At 39.2% G+C, this 17,076-nt stretch overlaps 1 protein-coding gene across 2 annotated transcripts in view; it reads left to right on the top strand.

Moving 5' to 3' along the window:
• LOC126643665 (collagen alpha-1(XV) chain-like) overlaps positions 1-17,076 on the top strand; it is a 122,994-nt gene that overhangs the window by 51,262 nt on the left and 54,656 nt on the right. The window contains exons 7-14 of one of the 2 annotated variants that reach the window (XM_050322187.1): positions 1,136-1,254; positions 3,406-3,534; positions 4,112-4,138; positions 5,947-6,009; positions 10,033-10,110; positions 11,133-11,195; positions 13,381-13,506; positions 14,890-14,952. In XM_050322187.1, the coding sequence (XP_050178144.1) occupies positions 1,136-1,254; positions 3,406-3,534; positions 4,112-4,138; positions 5,947-6,009; positions 10,033-10,110; positions 11,133-11,195; positions 13,381-13,506; positions 14,890-14,952 (668 nt within the window). The remainder of the gene's footprint in view (positions 1-1,135; positions 1,255-3,405; positions 3,535-4,111; positions 4,139-5,946; positions 6,010-10,032; positions 10,111-11,132; positions 11,196-13,380; positions 13,507-14,889; positions 14,953-17,076) is intronic. The other variant, XM_050322196.1, reaches the window with a different exon arrangement.

The following is a 17,076-nucleotide window of genomic DNA, read 5'->3' as shown; positions in this document are numbered from 1 at the left end:
CTATGTGCTAGAAAACAATTGGCACATCAAACGTTTGGTCTTTGAAACTGCTGTCTGTTAGACTGCAATTTCTTAGTAGTAGCAAAGGTAGCAACTGCAAAGTGGTAGCAACTACAGCCAGTGTTAAAAACACCTATCACTTTTTTCTCCATATAAGGGTATATCTCAGTCTCACTGTTAAAAATGCAGAGAATAGGTTTACCCTTCTATAGTGTGAAAATTTTAGTCACAGAACTACAGTTTACATTTTGAAATTATAAAAAAAAAAAAAAGGAAATTGGATAAAGCTAAGAAACTGACCTGAGGAGCTGCTGCTGGGACACTCTACAACACTCCAGTAAAGCGCAAGCATTAAGCAAAGGGAATGAAAGGAGAAAAATCCTTTTCATTCTGCTCAGGTCAGTAAGAACTATGGCACCTCTTGAGACATACCTTTGCTAACAGTCGTACTGGCTCTGAAGCCATGTGGCACCTTTAAAAGGGATTAGGATGGGTATATATTTGGTGACCTGTTAAAGTAAAGCACAACCTTTCATGTAAAACTGAATACTGCCACTGAATAAACAACTATATCCTTCTTCTTTTCCCTGCAAAGAATGTGAATCTGCCTAGTGCACCAGTAGGGTGTTTTGGATGCAAGCGTAGGCAGCAAAGCTATGAGAGTAAAACATAATGCACCGAGGAATCCAGGCCTCTACCAGCAAGACAACTTCAGTGCACTCCTAGAAAGCAAAAAGAAAAGCTGGTTATATTAATAAGGCCAAAGATAATGGTTTTATTTAAATGTTACACATACTTCAGATAGTACTTGTTGTACTTACCTCTTATTTTTTATGTTATATAGCTGACAAATAGGCAACCATTAGACTAGGACTTGAGGCAAAAATTACAATGCAGTACAGCCTTGCCCTTAAAACAGACATTTGGTTTGTAATTTTATTCTCACTTTTCTCTTATTTTCTTTCCTTCTAAAATTTTCAGAGTTATAAAATGACTAATATTAATCTTTGAAATGTGTTATGGTCATAATCTAAAAAATTACTTTCTTCATACAACTTGCAGCATCTGTCTCTGATAAATCCCTCTGGGAAGGTTTTATTTTGCTCTCTCAATAATAAGTGATTATTTTATTTAGATTCAGCTGTCATGGAAACTGGACAGGGAAACATCGAGTCTACTACTGTCACACAGAAAATCTTAAGAGAAGAAGATGGCTCTGCTGCTGGTGTTTTGCCAGAAGTAAGGGAAGAGGAGGTCTGTATAATGGATTTGTCATATACCTTATCTTTTTGTCCTAAGAACAGGAAAATCTATGAATTACAGGTGTTTCTCTGAGTTGGTATCTCTAGCTATTCCATCGTGGCAGCATGGCACAATAAAAGCTACTTTTTAAATTCTGGAATATCTTCTCAAGATATCAGACTGAAAAGCATTTAGACTACACAGAAGTTTGCATCTATAACCATTGAAATAGGCTTGAGATTTTTGACTAACAAAATGAATTTGTTCTTTTGGGTTTGCCTTTTTTTTTTTACTTTTACATCTAAGAAAGTGAGAAAAAAAGAAAATAACCAGCTAATCCTCATCATTAAAGTCCACGATTTTTATGCCCAAAAAGAAAACATCTTGGTCTTAGTCAAAGTCACCACCTTGCAGGTGAAAGTCCTACTTCCTTCTCTGAAATAGGACATTAAACAGATTTAAACTTACACCAAGTGCTTCTGTATGAAGTACCAAGTGCAAAGAAGTCCTTCATTATCACAGTCCTTCATTATTAGGTGATCCAGACAGAAGACTGACACTAAATTACACTAAACTTTGGGGGAATTCATGCCTAAAATCTGTCTCAGTGGTTTTCCTTAGTTGCCAAGAGAATAATCTGAAAATTTATAGTTTGTTCAAATTATCTCTTTCTAAACCCAATCGTACTTGAATTACCATCAAAGAGGCTGATCCTCTATTGAATGTCTTGACAAGGGAATGACTGCGTGGATTGCACTGGAGAATTGTCTGCAGCTCCTAGGTATTTCTTTAGGAAAGCCTTGTATGCTGCCTCTTGACAGCTGCATGCTTTAATATCCTGAGAAAAATCCATTAAACAAGTAAGAAGTAGCTTTCCTAGCATTCACAATAAAAAGATACTTAGACTAGTAAATTATAGTCATCCTCTCTGGTGAGATATTGGACCTGGAAAGATAACAGGTGTATTGATTTGTAAGGTAATGCGTAAACTGAATTTTGTGGGATTCTTCAAATTAGAATTACATATGTCACTCATTTGGTTGGAATCCTGTGAGCTGGCACGTGCGAGCTCCAGCTAATCGAATACTTGCCCTACTTGTCAGCATACTTCAAAATAATCAGCTGGCAGTACATTTTTCATTAATTAATATTCCTAATCCAACAGCCACCACAGATTTTTCTAAGCAGAAAACAAATAATGACCTTTCCTTCCTCTTGCCTTCGTGACTTCTGTGCCAGAAGTCCATTCTTTGTATTGCTTTAAAGTGTAGTCAGTTATGACAGCTCAATTACTGGTCTTTAGGACCTTTGCTTGTGACAAAAGCCAGAAAGATCTTTAAAAAATCAGCTAACAGTTCTTCTGATGAAAGCTGTCATCCTCTTAATTTTAAAATGCTTGGAAAGTTACTATATTACATCCCTCCTAGTTTCATTATCTGCTAATGGAACTCAAAATATTTCATCAGTGCTATAAAATATGAGTAAATCCTAGTGTTTATTTCAAAATACAGTAATGACTTCAATGTTCCATGCCGTACATTGGATTTTAATTTAAATATGAAATAGTGTTGCAGCTTCATTCCTGAAAGGTTTTATTATGTTCCTGGAATGTTTTAAATTATTCCTTTTATTATTCTCACTTTCTCTTGATCAAATACCAAATAGCAATATTTTGGTCTTGTTTGCTGTCCATTTTTACTCTTTGCTATCAGTTTCCTTGTTTCATCTTCTGTTATATTTTTACCAAACTGGACATATAACCAGTTGTCAGTTTCGTAGATCTTGGGGGAGTAAAGCATTCCTAAACATGTCTATTTTAACTCTCATAATTTTCTCCCAAACAGACTCAGTCTGTGAAAATAACCTTTTTCAAACCTACATTATTGATTTAGACCGTGAAGATTTATGCAGGTATAAAATTAGATCATGGTCATCTGCATCTCGGTAACCAGCTCAGTGAGCAACTTATTTGTATGTGCATGAATGAGCTCTAATATGGAATGCCTTTGATGAATGGAATACACTGTTTGTATGGTGCCTATCAGCTTTGTGACTGCATTGAACAGGGGAAGGATTCTGAGAGAGAAGGGAGGGGGAAGAAAGAGAGAAAAATGGCAAGAGTAATGCAACACGTGTTTCATATTTCGTATTTTATTTATTCAGGACCAGAAAGGTCAGGAAGTAGAGGATGGGTCCACAGGATCTCTAGGAGGGTCAGGAGCAGAAGATTTGCAAAAAACCAATCAAGGACCTCCTGGACTTCCAGGGAAACTTGGACAACTTGGTCAGCCTGTGAGTAATTTTTATCTGTTGAAAGAATGGATGTTAGAAAGGGTGATAGCCAGCCATCACACATGTATGAAGGGCTGTAACTGCACAACCTTACACACTGGCATCAGGTGTACTTCTACAAGATGAGTTTTAGCCCATCAACCACCAGGAGCATCACGTCTGCATTGCATGTGTCAATGGCTACACAAGGGCCTGATGAGTGACAACTATCAGAAAGCACAAGGCAAACAACTTCTGTGCCATCAAACAGACATTCTTAGAGCAGTAATTCCACCAGCTCTCCCAGCTGTCAGGTTTGAAAGAGCACAGAGGTGCAGAACTCACGTACCTCCTTCAGTGACTACTGTATATCCAGCATATTTCACACTTCAAATCCTTCTGAACCACCAGCACAAGACTCATAGGGTTAAACAGAGGTGCAAAACAGATCACACTGTAGCATAGTGTTTGTTACAGTTCTGATTCATTATTTTGTCCCTGCACAACACATCAAAATATAGTTAAATGCTTTACTCTTCTGTTGTTTCTATGTTACAGTTTTTTTATATTCCCTTCTAACAAAGATGTTTTATTTTAGGGCATTCCTGGTCAGGATGGGTTACCCGTAAGTACTCTTTTATACACATTTTGGTTAACTAAATTTAAAAAAATGTCTGATACTGTTTTTGTATACTGCCATGTACCATGGCTGGGAGCTTCCTGTCCCTTCCTGCCCTCTGCAATTCAACCTCAAACGAAACTGGTATGTTGTAAGATATTAAAAAATTAATTCAGTAGTCATTCATAGGATGCATTATTCAGCCCCTTCCTGAATGCTGCCTTCAGACTTTGGTATGTACAAAGAAATTCAGCTGGGTTTGAAAATATTTAGCCAAGACTCAGGTTACATGTCATTAGAGTGGTTTCAGACAAGAAGTTTTCATTTACTGTATTAACAGAAGCCTGACTACTTTCAAGCAGGATATTTTCAAAGAAAATTCTATGAAACCAATATATTTAGAGAAAATCCTTCAAATGTAATTGAAATGCTTCAAAAGCAATTGTTTTGTCCTTGTGAAACAATCTTATTTCCTGTCATAGACATTTTGTTATATCTTGTGAAATAAACCATTGTCTTGTATTTTTTATGGTTACTCTTTTGTCCATGTGCATCTGGGTTCCAATCTTACACTATACCTAAGCAGCTTTCTTTTGGATTGGTGGGGTTTCACTTAGCAATAAAATTGCACTAGATTTATATTGGTCATGTGTTTGCCATTTTTCTAAAAATTTGCTACCTTTTAGTCTCACTGATACATTTTTCTCCATAATGACTTTATACAATCCATCTTTAAAATTACTACAGCTCTAAAACTTGACCAGTAGAGTCCATAAACACGTCTGATTCCAAAATGCCTTTAGGGAAAATACTATTTATTTGTCTTCTGATTTTTTTTCTTCAGTGCTCTAACTGAATTCATAAATAACTACATTTTATAATAGCACTGGCTTTAAAGCTGGTCGGAGTTCTTTCTAGCCAATTAACAAGCCTCTATGAGGAAAAACATATGTGTATTATATGTAGTCAATATGATAAGATATATCGGAAGGTTATTTGTGATTCATTTGACTGGTGAAGTTTAGAATGGAAAATGGTGTGAAATGCTATCTAGTACCACACATTCCCTGTCAGATGTATGTCCTCAGGAAGCATCCTACTGGGTAGAAACTGAATAGATTAAGGTGGGTCAAGACAAAAAATGCTTTAGCAAATGGTGGCAACAGGCTAAAGTTAACAGTATGATTTGGTGCACTCAGAGGAGCATTTTGCAGTAGTGTTTTACAAATGCATCTCTCTATTCTCTGTTGACTATCACTTCTGTATGAAATCAGAAGTAAATGTCTTTCCAGTGTCCATTTCCCCACAGTTTGAAGGTTGTCAGAGAAGATGCAGAATTTTAGCCCAGAATTTACCTACTGTAGGCATATTCATCAACTTTGCAATATTTCAAGATTTTCTTACTTCTCAGATAAGTAAATGCCTGAGACAGAAAATCTGAAGAGGACTTCTCAGACAGCTGTCACTATTTGTTCTAACAGAACATTACAGTTTTCAAAATATTTGTCATCAGTACTGTGATGGTCCAGTTGGCAACCTGTCAAATCTAAATGCAGTCTTCCAAGTGTTTCCATCTGTATCCCCCAAACAGGCTCCTCTACCCCTTTGTTGTGGGAAGAGTGGTGAGAGGTGGTGGTGAGAAGCACATTTTGTGCACTGCCAGCTGCACAGAGGTCTGAGTCCCCAGTCTCCTTCTACTGCAGAAACCAAGAGTTAGAATCTAGCACCCTTACATCCAGCCTCTGCTGGAAGTGTACAACCTGTTTAACCTACACAACAGATAATGTCTAATTTTAAAAATTATTTTCTTTTAGGGTAAAAATGGACTTCAGGGATTGCCAGGACTGAAAGGAAAAGCAGGCCTAAAAGGTGAAAAGGTATGTGTCCTGTTAATAAACAACAATTAAGTACCATTTTGGCTTAGAGATTCGTTAATTTGTACATATTTGTATTGGTATAGTCTGGGATAGACAAAAATATGGAATCATGGGAAGAATTTAAGCATTCTCCTGTTCATTCAGGAATGCATGGAGGTCACCATAATGGAATCATAAATATTTTCCAAGGATATGAATAAATTTCAGCAATAGAAAAAGTTGGGCTTTCACAGGGGAGCTAAGGAAGAGATATTGAACACTTAATAAAGAAAAGTCAATTGTTATGTATAACTGCTTTGGCAACTTACTCCACTGGCTAAGTGATTTAACTGAGGCAGTGTAATCAGGTTACTCTTAGGAAATGAACATAATTGAAATTAGAGCTAAACCATCTGAAGTAATAACTTGTATGTCTTCTGAGATGAAGTGAGATATAATGGATTATATTATATATATTTTATATGTTATTACAGTACACGCTGTACACAAAATTGGTATACAGACAGCAACTCCAAGTGCCAAATTAATAATCCCTTTCACGTGTTTACCAAAACAATACAGTCACTTTCCAACAGAGATGAATTATCTACAGCACTTACCAACCAGTTCAGTGCTTCTGAAGACACAATCACACAATCAGCACTGAGAATAATACACAGTTTCTAGGTTTTACTGATAATAACAATTCCATATGTAATATTGGCAATTAGTCACATATATATGTTGGTATTCTCAAAGGCGCATGATGGTTCAAATAGAATAGAAATATCCTGCAATAAATGAGTTAACAGGGTCTTGAGTGATGACCAATGTATGTCAGGAATTAAGGTCACAATAGTTGCCCATTTTGGGCAACACTGTAACCAGAGAACAGCATTGCTTGTATGGTTTGAGAGGCAGACTGGTTTTGCCCCAGAAAGTACATGGACTCAAGAGCCTGTCAGCCCTTGCATGAGTGGGCTGCATGGCAGGGTGAAGCAATGGCTGTTGTACTTTTGGAGAGCCACCATGGGAACAGTAGATATTGCACCTCCTCGTTGGCTGCATAACCTGTGGTACAGCAGTTTCTGAGAGGAAAGGAACCATCTTGCATAGTCCCATTGGTGGCAGGGATTCATTCTTGCTTTCGTTTGAGCTGGCACTGTTCCCAGACATGTTGCGTCTGGAATATTGGTCAATGCTTCACAACATATCTACACACTTGTCAGCCTTTCCTTTGATGAAGGCCTTGAGCAGAAGTAGAATCTCTGGATGTAGTCCAGAACCATAGGTACCTCTAGTCCATTATTCTCTATTACTATTCACCCCATGGGGCTAATTTTCTACATTACTCTTTCCTGATACAGCCCCATTGCAGATAGTGCCTTTCCTTTCTATGGACGCCTTTGAGGAGCCTCCTTTCGTTTCTCTGTGCTGTGGAACTACTATAGTCCCTCTAGCAAAGGGTCAATTTCCCTATAGTGTTTGCCAGTCACACTGTGGAAAAATAGTGGCCTAAATGTCATTCAATAATTAGCTTCTTAGGTTTCCTACAAATCTGCATTGGTCCTTCTTGTGACCAGAGTAATTTCCAGGGTGCTTGGTACTAATATAAATAATTAATGTTAGGAAACTGAAAATTAGCCAAGCTGCTTTTAGTGAAAACAAAGCAAATGGGAAAGATGTCAAGATTATGGTTGTTTACATTTCTTCTATTTATAAGCTAAGAGAAAATTAGCAAATGCAGCTTTATTTTGCAGCTGCTACAGCTGCAGCTGCTGTTAGGTGACCATTCTGATCTTCAGCAACAAGTGCTACAGCTACCCTGCCAAATGGAACAGGTCCAGGAACTGACTGATTTGCTGATGCTTGAAACTTGTGAGCATGGTGATGTTTTCATGTAAGCATGTACAATGTTTTGGCCCATGTCAAACAGACCTCTCATGGACAATGCTTCAAGGGCAACATTAGCTGTTAACTGTTCCCACTATGCTGCAAGATGAGACTGTGCTCCTCCTGTGCCATCCAGTAGGCTTTTTACTTTGAAATACTCATGCTGGTGGATTGAAATACAGTTCTCATGTTATTTCATGAAAAGTGCACAGAAACCCATACTCAAAATACTAGTTTTGAACATACTCAGCTAAAAGGAGGCCCAGGGCCACCTAAGCACTGTGAGCCCAGCCAGTCTCTTCCACCTGACCTCGGGGTCAAAGAATGGTCCCCAGCCTTAGTTTATTGATTAGAATAGCCATGAGAAGGAGAATATTAGTTGTGGAGAGCTAAAGCTATATTGGGAAGTAAAAAACTTCAGTAATCTATTCCTGATTACTTTTATGGCTATTTTAGTAAGGACATGTTAAACTTAGTTTTTCATTTTAAAATTTGGACTAACATTTTCAAGGGACACTTCAAAGAGACATTGTGAAAATAAGTTAACAAATGGGCACTAAAAATCCTAAGAATAGGTTCAAAACCACTAAGGAAAACTGACAGCTTCATATGCAGAGCTTTTTCTTGGCAGTACTTTAAACAGACCCAATTCCTGCAGTAGGAAGCAGGACGAAGAAGAAGACACTGCTCTGATCCTCTTTTACACATGTGAATAATTTTTAAGTTAGTAGCTGTTCAGAAAATCATTTCATTATCCCAATCAGTGTGATTTCCTGCGACTGGCTGTGTTCATAGGGTGAGTAAAGTTTAAAAAATTATCTGTGCAAACACACAAAAATTCAAACTAGATATGCTCTACAAAGAGAGTCTGCATTTTCTTCAGTATAATAATATTTAAATTTGTGGAACTACCTGCCTGTTTCTGGTTCTTCTCATTGAAAATGGAAAGCTGGGAATGAATGGGGTGCTACATATCAGTGGAGAGTGGGGAGCTGGTTGTCACTTTTCCACTATTCTGCACAGAGATACATTCATGAAGATGCTCCTTATGGAGGGAATGGTTGCAGTTAGGCTTCCAAAACTGACTGCAATCCAAATGTGAGAGCTGGGAGGTTTTTGTCTTCCTCTCAGTACACACAAAATGGAAGAAATTGCATGAAAACAAACACCAAACACTGAAGAGAGCTAATGCAATAATCACTGGAAAAGCAAAGTATATGTTAAAATTAATGAAGACCATCTGTAAAATAACACACTGGCAGACAGTAAAAACAGCCCCAAATGAATTAAACACATTCTCTGTGGACATGACTGAAGTATCACTATAGGAACCATTTGACAAAGCCACAGAGAACAAAGAACTGAATGAATACATTTATCTAATTAATTCTCAAGCATAAAGAACAAGTGACCAAGAGGTAGGTAAAAGTCAGTGTTTCCTGCTATGTAACTGAATATGTGAATTTAGAAAACACAATTAAAATGCTCATAATCTCAGATAGTAAATTGGCAGGTTAGAGGGTAAAGCACAGATCAGCAGAGGCAGAACCTCAGCTCCTGACTCCAGTGAAAAACAGTGGACTTGAGCTGAAAAATTATTAAAATTCACAAACATCTTAAGCTGAAGCAGTTCAAACCAGCCCCAGCAAAATGTCAGAGGTGATGTAAGAAAGCCAAAGTAGAAGAGATGGTACTAATTATAAAAGAAAATGACACATATGCGAACAGGGTCTTTAATTGTGTTGGCAGTAGATAAAGGTCAACACATAGGAAAAAATCACAATGTGGAGGTATTGGAAAAAGCAGTACAGATCCGTGGTGTGGCCACACTTATGGATTCAGTTGTATCCTAAAAATGCAAGTTCCACAGTAAAACTTTATTCTAGCAAGATATATTCACTGTCTAATGCTGTCAATGCTGCTTGTATATTTGCAAATTCACTGCAGAAGCTAAAAAAGGATCTTTACCAATGCAAAGATCATGTTTCTTGAGAGCTTGTCTTAGAAATGAGCAAAGTTCAACCCTGCTCATAGCGTCTAAGCAGTCACTTTTGTTGTTTCTTGTGACTGGAAATCCACACAGATTGTAGTTAATGCTTATAGTATTTATATGGTTAAATCCTTGCTGATTTATCTTTATTCCTGTTTCAGGGTGATCCCGGTGAGGGATTGCCAGGACCCCCAGGACTACCAGGACCAGCAGGACCATCTGCTCCTTCCAGAGGATTAGTGAGTATTTGGGGGTCTCTGTCAATGAGCTCAGCTTGCCACAGAGGAATCCAGAACTAGATAGGTTTTCTCTGGGAAAGTAGCCCGACTGCCACAGATAAAATCGTGTCTTCTAAAACAGACATGCAGAAATGCAAATAAATGTCTGATTAAAGCGTGTGAGTACTGTCAACTGCATAAACACCCAGTATTCTCTGACTTCAAGAGACCAGCAAGGCAGCTCCAGATCCCTAGGACAAGGTGCTCCAACACTTTACGCAGTCAAAGGCCACTTCTATAAATGTAGCAGTGAACACCAGGTCCCGCACCACCTTAACTTTCTTGTTCTCTGTGATAGCAACTTTCAAGGTCTTTAATTCTGGAATGAAGTGGAAGAAGTCCCAGTGCATCCTTAACTCCCAGACTTTTGAAACATTAGCTTTTGTAGTATGATAACAGATTCAGGTAGAAGTTCTCTCTGTACTTTGGTTTTTAGTTTTGCAAAACATACAGAGCTATGAAACTCATCAAGAACTAAACACTAAAGTATTTTTTTAACAAAACATTTTAGAAAAAGCTTGAGTATAATAATTTCTCCTTATAAAATGCCTCTTCTGAATCCAGTTGTGGGAATCTTAAAATCTGGCTTTTTAACCGATAGGCACATTCTAGGAAACAGCGGTTATTTGTTAGGTATGTATTTTGGGATATTTTCAATGTTGACAGTTATCTTTCTGAAATTAAAATTTGTCTGAGATATTGCTTCATCTTCAGTTCACTTAGTCATGTAGCATAGCTGGATAGCTGTCACTGTGCTCATAGAGTAACTGCAGGTAAATATAGTGCTCAGTGTCTGCAAAATAAGATGGTATGAAACACCAGAAATGTGACTGAAATGTTTTTGTAGTATTATAATTTATTTCACCAGTGGCAGACTGCTGCAAGGATATTGACTACAGCTGTATTTCCAGTAACTGTCAAGTGGTATTTTCATTTGTCACCTTTAGAAGCAATATTTTAAAATGGAATTCTCCTAATTTCAGAATATACTGGAACCTGAAGAATCAGGATCTGGAGATATTGACAGAGAGACTGAAATTTTAAGGGTAAGTATATGTTGATACTTCTCATTAACATAGTAAGGAGCTTTATTTTACTCCTTCAGATCGTAGAAGGTCAATTTCAAAATGCAAATTTTGTACGTGCTTAATTTATGGCGTCCAGAAAGTATTTGTAGGGTTTCGTTTCAAGATCTGAAAAGGCCTTAGTGCATGTGAGTGGGGAAGAAGTATGAGAAAGAAGAAGGAGGACAACAAAGAAATAATAGCAAGAGGACTTTTTAAAATTCAAAAATGCTTTTAATCTGATTCTGAGAAGACAGTAAAAAGGAGAGAGATGGCAATCATAGATTCATAGAATCATAGAAAGACTTGGGTTGGATTGGGATCTTAAATGTCGTCTTGTTCCAACCCCTCTGCCATGGGCAGGGATACCTTCCACCGGACCAGGTTGCTCAAAGCCCCATCCAACCTGGTCTTGAACACTTCCAGGGATGGGGCATCCATAGCTTCTCTGGGCAACCTGTTCCAGTGCCTCACCACCCTCGCAGTAAAGAATTTCTTCCTAATATCTGATCTAAACCTACTCTCTGTTACTTTTAAGCCATCTCTGCCTTGTCCTATCAGTACATGCTGTTGTAAATAGTCCCTCTCCTGCTGTCTTGTAAACCCCCTTTAGTCACTGGAAGATGATACTGTTCTTTGGTCTTTTGTATTTAGAGTACCTGTCCTAAAAAAAGGAGTGTTGTCTGTATGAAATGCTTTACAGTGCAGCTTTCTGACAAACTGAACATCAGTAATACTGCAGCTTTCTGAGTTCATTAAGTTTCCTATGAACTCCAGGATACTATAGCATACTGAGGCCTCTGCTTTGCAACACAACTAGTGGTATTTTTCATTCTCTCAGACTGGTTTCTGCCTCAAGACTTCTGTTTCTTTTTCTTTTTTTCTTTCTTGTTTTGCTCAATACCTTATTCTCGAGGCTCTTCAGGAGACAATTCCCCATGCTGAAAGTTAGTTATCTTGCCTGAATTAGGAGGCTCTTAAATGCCCTGTGTAGGTAATGAGACAGGTGAGTGCTTGGAAAACTGTGTTGACTGTACTGAAAGTCCAAGATGACTCTCTTCCTAACAGAATCCCTTAGATGACTGTAAGTCAGAATTAAAGATTTCTTGAGCTTCAGTGCCATGGCCCAAAAATTCAAACTCTCCAAGTTTGCCTACTAATGCAAGCAGTAACAAGGATGGACTTGCACGAGAGAGAATACTTGCAAACGTACTATTTCTCCAGAAGTAAAATTTCATTCATTTGATTCAATTCAAATACATCTACTCATGTCTAGGCAGGGTAGATCTTCAGAGCAGAGGACATTTTTACAGCACTAAGCACAATAAAAACTGACCATGAGTAGAGATTCTTAGTGCTCCAAAAACAGCATGGAGAAGAAACCCTTTGAAATGGTTGTTGAGAAAAAACTAACCACTTCCCTCTGTACAATGATCTCTTGGTTTCATTATGGTTAAGTCTCTTAACTTCAGATTGATCCTCAGGATATGTCTAAGGTCTTTACTGGGTTACAGAGAGTTGACACAAATCCTTCTGGTTTTCAATTTCCTGCTTGCTGATGCATGCCATGAGGTGGCACAATTCAGAGAGCAAGGGTGAGGAAGGTGTGGGAACGAGTTAAGCCCAGCAGCACCTGCATTCAGTTAATTAGGATCAAAAAGGAGTGTTTTGGCCTTGACTGATGTTTTTGATAAAGAGAGCGCTGTGTTCTCAAAGCGAACGCTGCTTAATGGTCTGCATGTTTTGTCCGTGGCTGAATACAGTCAAACATGATACAAGAGTGTTGAGAGGGGATCAAAACATCAGTTTAGGATGATCCTAGGAATTTCAGTTAACTAAAAGACAAAACGAGGTGCTGTTTAGTAGAGAATATGAGTAAAAGGGGAAAGCTGTAAAAGATCAGCAGACAAATCCCAAAATCGAACCCTGTGTGGTGTGCAGCCTCATTTCTCTCAGCGCCCATATTTGCCATAGGAGGTCAGTGTGACCCTACAGAAGGAGTGTGTCTGTGAAACTGAAATTGGTTCTTAATGAAGAAGAAGTGGGGTGGAAACCCAAACTGAGAGTTTTATGTACCCGAACATCATGTGTGAGCTTTTTCCTGTTCTGTGTATATACAAATGAACCTGGGTTTGGTAATTTCTAACAGTGCTGCTGATTTATCCAGGGTCTTCCTGGGCCACCAGGCCCTCCAGGACTGCCTGGTCTTCCAGGAAAGCCAGCACCTGATTCAGGTGTAGGACCTCCTGGGTCACCAGGAGAAGATGGAGCTTCTGGGAAACCAGGCCCTGAAGTGAGTACCCATACATGATGTTGTTTCTGTCCTGCGACACTAAGTTCTAAGGTTTACAGTCTATATAAGTCCTTAAAAAAAATTGCAGAATAATTTTTATTTAAGAAGTTGGTTTTTATTCAAATTTTGCACAAAAAAAAAATCGTGTTATCTAAAGCACATTACTTCACAGCAGGATGTACATTTGGCAGACAAATACTGGTAATATGGACAAGAATAATTAAAAAGTAAGAATCCTTTTACCAACACTGAATAAAGCTAGGTATTATTTTTATATTTACATCCATCCCAAAAACAGATGAATAAATAAACCAGGCCATAATACACACCTGTAAATTTAATTAAAGGCTTTCAGAGCCCAATTTAAAAAATGTAGGCCATGCAAAATAGCATGTAACTGTTACCTTTCTTGCATGTGTAGTTACTGTGGGCTGGACATCAATACCTGTACTGACTGATTGGTTGACCCTACAAAGACAGTTTTTCCCAGCCTACCTACTGGCTCAAAAGCATGCTAAGTCATGAATACAACACAGGAGATTGGGTGGAGAATTTAATATACATTTTTCAAGGCACAATTAAAGTGAGGTATCATGAACAATCTGAGCACCATCAGCCAAAGCAAAGTGGCAGTGCCCTTTTTTCTACAAAAAGACTTTTTAGGAGTACTTTTCCTGAAAGGGTAGGAATGCACCTGCAGGCTCAGCAGCCCAGGGACACTTGGCAAAGTGAGTCTGAATAAACCAAGCACTCCCCTGCATGGGGATGTGAGACCCAGCATCATTGTTCCCATGCTGGGGTATCACTGGAGTTGTGTGAATCAAGACCTCTGTCACCATATTGGCTTCTCTGTTTGCAGTGACAACACAGAAGCCTCCTGTTTGACACCTTGCCCTCTGTATCACAAAGGCTTTTAACAATTCTGTGATTACCTGGCCACATTCTGATTTTGTCCATACCAAGGTTTTCTCAGCTGGGTCTCATCTAGCACTAATATTGCCAAAAGTGTGGATAACTGAGATGCCTGGGGATTTTAACCCCACCGCATCTTTTGTAGTGTTGTCAAAACCTTCTTGGATAGCACCATTGTTTTGCATGCTAGTGTTATATCCACATCATGCTGGGTTTTGGTTTTGTTTACTATTTTATGATTGTTTGATATAATTTTCTATTAAAATATATCTACATACTGGTTTGGTGCAAAGCCAAACTCTCAAAAGACAAGGAATAAAAGTGGTAAAACTTAATGGTGTGAGGTACTACCTGGTGCTACACATTAGTCTTTGATAATGCTTTATCATCAGCTGGTCCAAAATACTTACATGCATGTGCTAGAAAGTGGGCTCTCGAATGGCACTGCCTTAGATTCACTATCATCCACAGGGTCCTCAAGGTCCTCCTGGTCGTGATGGAGTGGTTGGCCCACCAGGATGGAAGGGAGAAAAGGTAAGTTAAATGTCTGTCTTGCTCCTACTTCAGTGGAAAATCTTTGTCAATTCTAGGCTGCAAAAATCATAAACAGTTGTCCCTGTAACACATTAGCAGCTGGCTTCAATATTTTTTAATGAAATCCAGCTGCTAATGACTTATTAGAACACATCTCGACAGACATATTCGAAAATCCAGAATTTCCTATTGGATACTGCCTCATTTTCTGTAGCATGCAATATTCAAAATGCAATATGAACTACTCTGTTGTGATTTGCCACTAAAAAGCCAGTCATGACTGGGCTCAGACAGGTGAGTCTGTAGGGGGAAAAAAAGAACTCCAGCTAGTCCAGCCTGATACAGACTGACAGCATGTTATGTGACAGGTGAGGAGAGTCTGAAGGAGCTCAAACCATTTAATGTGGCTAACAGGAGACAAAAGCATGGTTGACTTTGGCTGGACACCAGGGGCCACCAAAGCCACTCTATCACTTCCCTGCTCAGATTCTCTCTCAGACAGAGAGAGAATGTGATGAAAGGTTCATGGGTTGAGATCAGGATAGGGAGATCAACCAGAAATTACTGTCACAGGCAAAACAGACTCAATGTGGGGAAATTAATCTAATCTATTGCCAATCAAAAGGTCAGAATCAGATAATAGAAATAAAACCGTATCTTAAAAACATTTTCCCTCAACCTCTCCCTTCTTCCCAGCTTTAACTTTACTCCCAATTTCTCTACCTCCTCCACCCCAGTCAGTTCAGAGGAATGAGGAGTGGGGATTGCAGTCAGTTCATCACATGTTGTCTCTGTACTGCCTCCTCCTCAGGAGGAGGACTCCTTACACTCTTCCCCTGTTCTAAGATGGTGTCCCTCCCATGGGAGACAGTCCTCCACAAACTTCTCCAACAGGATTCCTTCCCAGAGGCCACAGTTCTCCATGAACTGCTCCAGTGCAGGTCTCTTCCACACACAATCCTCCAAGAACAGACTGCTCCAACATGGCATCACAGGTCCTTACAGGAGCCTGCTTCCAGCGCAGGCTTCCCTTCCTTCCTGAAGGAGGTCATAGGCCCCTTCAGGCACCTCCACCTGCTCCAGTGTACTGCTCCTCCACAGGTTGCAGGTGGATCTCTGCTCCACTGTGGACCTACATGGGCTACAGGGGCACAGCCTGTCTCACCATTGTCTTTACCATGGGCTGCAGGGGAATCTCTGTTCCAACACCTGGTGCATCTCCTTCCCTTACTTCTGCACTGACCTTTGTGTCTGCAGGGCTATTCCTCTTGCATATTCTCAGTCCTCTCTTATCTGGCTGCATTTGCTCCTGTGCAGTAATTCTTTTCCCTCCTTAACTCTCTTGTCCCAGAAGTGCTTACACTGTCACTGGTTGGCTCAGCCTTGGCCAGTGGTGGGTCTGTCCCAGAGCCGGTGGCATTGGCTCTGTCAGACATAGGGGAAGCTTTTGGCAGCTTCTCACAGAAGCCACACTTGTAGCCTCCCCACTACCAAAATTTTGCCATACAAACCCAGTATGGAAGGCTAGTAAGTTTGCATTTTAAGTACTGAATCCATATTTTTCACCCCACTTCAAGAAGGATGTGGAGAAAACAGAGACAAAGACTACAGGATAATTTCATCCTCTAGTGAGCTTCTACAAGACACTTGATGCACAAGAACTTGAAAATAGATTCCCAAGTGTGCATTGTAAGCTCACATACCGTAACAGAAATGAAAAAGCAAGTCTTAAATGGCCAGAATATTGATTTATTTTTGTCTCTGAAGGCTGAAGGTTCTTAGTTGTGATTTCAGAAGCCTGAGGTTGTTCAAAGTTCAGCCCACATGGGAACTAGCAGCTACCCAGAAAACGCAGTATGTAATATTGCAAAGCAGGCACCCAAAATCTGTATCCAGTGTAATCAGTGGTATGTGTTTTACATGAAGGAGTCTAAGAATAGAAAGAAGTCTAGCTGAACTAAACTCAATCTGAATTGCATACTATAAGAAGAGAGTGATGTGGAAAGGGAAGCGATTGGAAGAGATATTAAATTTTCCAAAAATGCATAATCCTCAAAAAAGGGACAAAACTCAGATGTTTTGCCTCACTGACCATGTTTTACTGCATTGTGTATATTTGATTTA

This window comes from Myiozetetes cayanensis, unplaced genomic scaffold (genome assembly GCF_022539395.1).
Source record: "Myiozetetes cayanensis isolate MyiCay16 unplaced genomic scaffold, myiCay2020 scf1, whole genome shotgun sequence".
Taxonomy (NCBI): Eukaryota; Metazoa; Chordata; class Aves; order Passeriformes; family Tyrannidae; genus Myiozetetes; species Myiozetetes cayanensis.
The sequence above is the reverse complement of the archived record's forward strand: the minus strand, read 5'-3'. Positions and strand labels throughout refer to the sequence as shown.